The 7,123-nt window shown below is 39.5% G+C and overlaps 1 protein-coding gene across 1 annotated transcript in view; it reads right to left on the reverse strand.

Annotated features, from left to right (window-relative positions):
• Positions 1 to 209: 209 nt before the first annotated feature.
• The window catches only part of KIF23 (kinesin family member 23), a gene marked incomplete at its 5' end in the record, with an annotated part of 17,796 nt that continues 10,882 nt past the window's right edge, over positions 210 to 7,123 (reverse strand). The window contains 5 exons of the mRNA XM_009580706.1: positions 210 to 1,012; positions 2,606 to 2,676; positions 2,795 to 2,876; positions 3,157 to 3,239; positions 4,308 to 4,538. Of these exons, the coding sequence (XP_009579001.1) occupies positions 997 to 1,012; positions 2,606 to 2,676; positions 2,795 to 2,876; positions 3,157 to 3,239; positions 4,308 to 4,538 (483 nt within the window). The remainder of the gene's footprint in view (positions 1,013 to 2,605; positions 2,677 to 2,794; positions 2,877 to 3,156; positions 3,240 to 4,307; positions 4,539 to 7,123) is intronic.

A 7,123-nucleotide genomic window follows, 5' to 3' on the forward strand; every position in this document is an offset into this window, starting at 1 on the left:
AGCAATTTGTGGACATGAAGATAAGGTTGTCCAAAACATATCTTGGAATCCAAGCAGATTCCTTGGTTTAAACTTCAGAAGTATCCCAAAAGGTGCATTCATTCACAGCTCTTTGCATAAGACACAGTCGAGACGCTGTGGTGCTTACCTTAGTTTCTGTAGCTTAGCATACACCTAAGTAACAAGAAAATGGTTTGTAAGAGCCATTCAATAAAAGTATTTATTTTAACATGTTTGCAGAGCCACACATATAAAGCTCTCACCATATCTGTGAGCAAATTACCCTTTTACCCCATATCTACAGATGTAAAACATTTAATTATTTACTTGCACTACAAAATAAAGTGGGACTGATGTCAAGTCACCATTACTCATCATATCAGTATTCTTGCTTCGTTACTATGAAGGTTTGAAGATTGAAATGTTTTCACAAGTTGATTTGCATATTAAATAATCAAAGATAATTCTTCCAAGAAGAAATCCATATTACCAAGCTGTTGCTAGTTATAATAAAATATGAAATGGCATAGAAACACTCTTAAAGTGCGTTACTGCATCTAAATAAATAGCAGCATTTATGCCTCTTCAAAACAGAGGACGTGACAAGGAAGGGATAGTGACCAGAATAGATGTATTTTGCACTATAAAAAGAAAAAGCTGAAAAAATATGCAAGGCAAAAGCCTTGTGTCGTTAGTCTATAAAGATACAGCTTAATAACAAGGGTTTCATACATACGAGACAGAAGGTGTTCTTCAGAAGTCCAAAGGACGCAATGGCAGAACCCCCTACATCTATTGAAAATATACACACCCACACATATGCTTCTTTGGGATCGCAAGAAGTATCTCCCATTTAACCATTGCCTAGCACAGGCCATTATAAAAATATAAGCCTATAGTGATAACAAAACAGTTTTTATCAAGTTTATCACTGGCAGCAGATACTACATCAGTCTGATAAAATCAAGAGGATTCCAACGCAGTAGTACGTTAAGTTCATGGCTTTCTTCGCCTAAAAAAGGAAAGAAAAAAGCCATAAACAACTTTCAGATTTTGCAGAGCAGCAGTTTTCCTTAACAGTAGTCAATAGCCTATTTACCTATTCTGCTGTATGCATAAATTTCACGTACCTCCTATGCTAAAAAATGCAACAATTAACACAAGAAAACTAAAGAGCTTATTTATCAAGAAACACTTGTATTTGGCTTCCTTTTTTAGACAGCCGTGAGCATAAAACAAAGTTTTATTTAAATTATTTAATAAGTTAAAATAAATATAAGCTCCAACTCAACACACAGGCAAGCTAAAGGATTTACTACAATATTACAAGGCTGTAACAAGGCTGCAAGTAGCAGTAGCCACCTTGAACAGGTCCCAGTTTCCAATAAGAGATGTAATAAAGTATATGCTAACATGACGAAAGGCACATATTTGTCACCTTACCTGAAAGAGGGATGACTGATTTCAAATACTCTTCAAAATACCCTACCACCATAGTTCTAAACTTTTTGGATTCCAAATGCAATAAGTTTAGTTCATTTTGGCTTCATAGAAACCTTGTTACCTCTCCAGCCCTCTCTCCTGCCTGTAAACACGTCTTGCAAACTGCAAATTTTCTTCCCCTGGGCTGAATAGGTGACTTCCACAGCACTGCCAGCACCTATCTGCAAGAGGCCAAGTCTGGATATTGAATTCTGTTCTGCAACATCTAGTTTAACAAAACTATCTTACCTGAAGCATTTCTTTTGTCAGTGAAGTGTTCTGTTAGATGTGGGGCTCAAATGTTGGGCACTAGCCTTACAAACTGCAGGATCATTTGGATGTTTTGCTAGAAATCGGGACTTATGACTCGGTAAGCTTGCATTTCTGTGTGCAACTGCCACAGATCCCACCACGTTAAAGAATGGTAAGACAGCTCTGAAGAATTCAGACTGTTATCTATGCATTTGAAAAAGAGAAAAGTTTCTTCTAGCGTGACTAGAGCCCATGCTTCCTTAATAGGTGCCTTGACAATTACACAGCAGGTAGCAGCTGGAATATTAGCTATGTTCAAGTATACCATTAGGTATATCCTACGGGAGCCTCAGTTCCCTCCTCCCTATGCCATACAGAAACTGTATCCTTGTTTAATTTAAATTTATCTAACGATACAAAAATGAGTATTCTTTACTACATCAGCATCTGATAAAGGCTAGGGGGACAGAAGAGGGATACAGCTTAGTACTTTGTCACTGCCATCCCCAACCCTATTCCACTCTGGACCTGCCAGGCGTCCTACAGTTCCCAGCTTTTTACCGTCAAGATAGCACAAGATCAAACTTGACATTCTGCTCACTGACTGAGTGCCAGAGTTTTACCCAGAAGACAAGTTAATAATTCTGCTTAGTGTATCCTACAGATCTATCTTGTCACCAGTTTCCAATATTGAATAAGCCTGCTTATCCTGTAGTATTAAGGAGGTATGCACCCCAAACCTGAAGGGGGAAGGGCAGCAAGGTCAAGGCAGAAAAAAAAAGTTCAAGGGGGGGAAAAAAAGAGTTCTCACTTTAGATGTTATCAGGAAAGAGAATGCAATACCCCAGCTACAAAGGAGAGATGCACTTACTTGGGCTGAGCATGATGCTGATATCCAGGTCCAAGAGCTGATCCTGCCCTCATCTCCACTGCTACGGAACACTGAGAAGACACAGAAAATCACTCTCTATTGCTAACCCCCCACCCAGCTATAGGCATTACCCCAAATTCTCATCCAGATCAAGCATGAGATGCACCCCTCCTTCGTTTATAAGCTTACTCTCGTTTCTACATCAGTCCATTCAGAGTCTGCAGCATCCTCGGGTGGGTCAGGATTGGAAGGTGATGATCTTCGCTTTCGACTGAAAGAGGAGCATGTGGAAAAAAGTTACAAGCATCATGTATTTTGGCAGATTCTCATACACAAGAAAATACATTTTATACTTTCTAAATAAACACTTTGCTCTCAGCAGCAGACCAGCCTTAAAAGCAGCTACAGTGTCTATAAGCCTCTCCAAGTTACTTTTACATGATTTCAAGTTAGATGCAACAACGTTTTGTTCAATCATTTGGACCAGAATTGGCTACTATTGGAGTTACATATCACCAACAGTCTCAGAACCTAAAATTAAGACAACTCACCCAGTTGGAGATTCTTGCTTTAGAGTCTCTATCTCCGTGAACTGCACAGCCTGTCCACCACCCCTGGTTTTGAAAACATCACCCTGGAAACCAAAAGCAGTTACAAGGTACAGTCACTAGGTCAGTATGATAACCACAGTGCCAGTTTTCACGTGAAAACTTTAAGAGCTTACAGACGTCATTTCCTTGCAGGTTAGTAGCCAGCAAGCATATGTGCACAAATACACTCTCCTCCATTATATATATCTTCTCTTATTATACACAGGACAATAAAGAGTGAACACCATCTACCCTGATTATCACGCAAGATACACATAGAACAGTCACTACGATGAGAAAGATTTCTGTATGATAACGATGACTAAGTAATACTACAGAAATCATGCCATAGGTTTAGTTTCAATAGTTCCATTCCACAGCATGAACAGGTATGTTGTCAGCTATGCAAGACTTTGCTTCCGAAAACATCGCTGGAACCTACAAAGTTACCTTACAGGAGCGAGAGCTTTTTCAAAACTCAAAAACAAAAAGAAAAAAGACAATATCGGAAAGCCCGTGACTGTAGAAAAAGTGAACCAAAAGCTTCTTGCTACAAATTACAAAGAGCTCTCAATTTGCCTTAGGTAAGTATAGTCAGCATTCTGGGACACAAACATTGCAAGCGTTCAAAGCCTAGACTGTCTCACCAATTTGTTTGTCAGTTGACTACTAGAAATTATGTCCTGGAGCATTTGAGCATCCATCACTGCCGCAAGCTTACTCATACTGCTAGTGGAAATCAAATAACATCACTCCAACAAAACCAACTCCACAAGATTAGCTGCAGCCGCAAGTCTAAGAAACTTTCACTACAAATGGATTATTGCATTTTACTAGAGGAAAAAATAATTGATTATTTTCAAGGAAAACGATGACTGAGATAACCAAGCTTGTAATGGTTTATATGAAGTAATGACAAAGTTCAAGAAAAGTATTTTCAGACTCTAAAAGCTCCCTTGAATCCAACTGCACAAAACTTTCAAATCAAGTCTCTTAGCAGATTGAGTCAAACATACCCTTACGCAAGCTAGTAAGCCTGTAGCACAAATACATTGCCAGAAATAGGTTTTGACAGGGTTATCACAAGTTTACGACGAAGGCATTTGCTTTACCTTAATTAGTTTTGTTTCAATCTCCCCATCAGAGGCTAGCTCCTGGTGCGTCAGCATATACTTGTCACACTTAGCTAGTGCCTTTTCACTTGCAGCCGCTACTGTGATGGCATGAGGGACATGCGGCTGCATGACTGTTTCAGTGGGCAGATTAGAAGGTGGCTTATGATCTACCCATCTCTCCCCAGCTGAGCGCGATCGTCTGTGTCTGAGACGAACTGGAGGTGCATTCTGATCAGAGTGGAAGAGAATCAGGAGAAATCAGCACACAGTAAATCTCTCAGAGGATATCATTAGCAGAAGTGAACTTTGCAGGTCTGGTTAAGATGTGTTTGCATGAAGATCAAAGCTTTGTTCCTAAAGTGCTTTCAGAGTGCATCCTGAAAGGCACCATTACCAAGAGCCTTGCATAAAATTACAACGGATTATTTCTGTGCCAATTCCTATTTTTTGTAAGTTGTAGCTAAGTGTTATCCAATCTGTTGCATTCCATACCTAGTAAAATTTCCTCAAGGAGGACATCTTTATGTTTGGTAACGCTCCTCCCGAGTTTCCAAATCAAAACAGATTGATTACTATGAACATATTAACCAACCAGAAAGAGAAATTTATGTTTCCATGGATGCATTCATGGATCAAAATGTATTTTTGAGGTAGCAAAGCAAGCAGACTGAGTATGGATTTCCAACATCTCTAAAAGGATGCAAGACCTCATAACACTTCTGAGTAAACAGAGCAGAGGAAGTGTCCCCTCTCCTAGTGCTATTGTTTCTGAACTCAGCTGTTGGAAACCCATGAGAAGTGATTGAAGTTCATATATTTTTATTTTATGAACATTATTGTCAGTTGCTCAGGGAAATCAGAAGAAAAATCTGGAAACTTCTTTAAAAACCCGAGTGCCTTCAAGATCTTTGAATGGGCTTTTGAAAGAGTATTTGCAGACTCTCTGTTCCATTTACACATTAATTTGAGAGACTCTGAATCATGGTGAGGTTACATAACCCAAACCTATGAATGCAAATTGTATCCCCTGTGTTTTCAGATGATGAGCATCAGTTAGGATTTCTTTGACCAATAGACATGAGATTGGCTGTATCTTTTACAGAAAACTCCTCATAAGTCTAAAGCAGCTCTTAAAAATTAAACGTATATAGGGAAATGTGGCTTTCAGCAAAAATCTTCCATTAAAATAAAAAAAAAAAAAAGAATGTCAATACTTTTTTCCCTCCCTTTTAGTGGGCAAGTACTTATTTCCATTGATGTTTTTTTGAAACAATTCTGCCAAGGTGCCTTAGAAGTTATGTTACAAGGAAAGGGTACACTACTACTGGTCACATTTTACTGCAGCAGAGAGCACATCCCTCACTCTGCTGACAGTGGTTCATGTATTAGTTAATTGGAATAGCAGTTGCTTAAAAGCATGTCCCTGACTTCAAACAGATAGCAAGTAACAGAAATTTTGAGAACACTATCGAAAAGGAATCATACCATGATAAACTTTCCTCCTCTCGGGAAGCAATCTTTCTCGAGAGGGGTGGTATAATTCTCTTCCATTTACCTGAGCCACTGTGACAGTGCTATAATGTGACAGAGACACCACTGATACAAATATTTGCGCGCATCAGTTTAATGAGGGGGGCGGGAAAAGGCTCCCACCTGTAACCGAAGTCCCCAGTTTCAACGCAGATATGAAAATTACGGAAGACTATTCTAAGAGAGTTAAAGTTAACAGTCACACAAGTGAGATGTTTGTCCAAGCACTATTTCCAGCAGACATTTGCAGATATGGCTCATAAGACCACCTTTTAAGCTGCCCAAACAGACTATGGTAAATTGCAGGCTACAAGATAGATTTGAGGAGACAGACACAAGTTAAAACACAAGGACATTCACATCTAGAGAAAAGGTCTAGCTAGTTAGGAGTTCCTTACAGGAGCTATCTATGCGCTAGCGAGAAATACACACACTGCTTTTAAGGACTTCTTAAACATCAAGTTAAGAAGTCAAATAGAATGAGTAGTGAGACAACTCGGAAACAGTACTGTTCTATGAGAAATGCATTTAGGGGAAAACTCCAATCTGTGTTAGGTGTTCTTAGTGTAAGAGAGCAGTTGTATTGAGCTTTTGAGCCAGACTAAGCAACACTACGTTTAGCTTTTGACAGGAGCAGCACTAACCCTGCAGCATTGGTCCTCTTCTATTTCTAGCTCATCTCTACGCCTGGGAACCTCAATGACTCCAGTCCAGCACATCCCTCGCCTTCTGTCTGAGGTGTTATAGTCTCTACTTTGTTCTGGTTCTTGTTGTCTACTCCTTGCATTAGAAGTGCCACTGGTATGCTTGTGCGAAGGGGTTTTCTGCTCCCATTCCATAACACAGGATGCCACAGAAATGCTGCTACAAGAATTAGAACGTCTGTGCACCTGCGGGTTGCTCACGAGCCGCTGGCTGTTAGGGACTTGAGTATTAAAGTTACCAGAAGGCTAGAGAGAATGGGAAAGAAGTTAGTGAACATACAAAACTGTCAACTTACAAGGCAATAAAACAGTGAATACTGACAATATGCAGAGTGACAATTCAGCTATTCAAGCTTATGGTTTTGGATAGGTATTGTGTTGCAGTGACAGCGTTAAGAATCAGGTATTCTTCCAATACTAGTAGCATTAGAAGATAGGAGCACAAATGAAGAGCACTGATAAATACAACAGGAGATGAAGAATTCAAAGCAAGTTTACGTTATCGAAATTCTGTGCTTGGGGACTATTTTGTAGCCACTAACGAGAACTGGCCTGCACTTTAGCTCACTCTTATAAATA

Source organism: Fulmarus glacialis, unplaced genomic scaffold (assembly GCF_000690835.1).
Source record: "Fulmarus glacialis isolate BGI_N327 unplaced genomic scaffold, ASM69083v1 scaffold20556, whole genome shotgun sequence".
Classification (NCBI taxonomy): Eukaryota; Metazoa; Chordata; class Aves; order Procellariiformes; family Procellariidae; genus Fulmarus; species Fulmarus glacialis.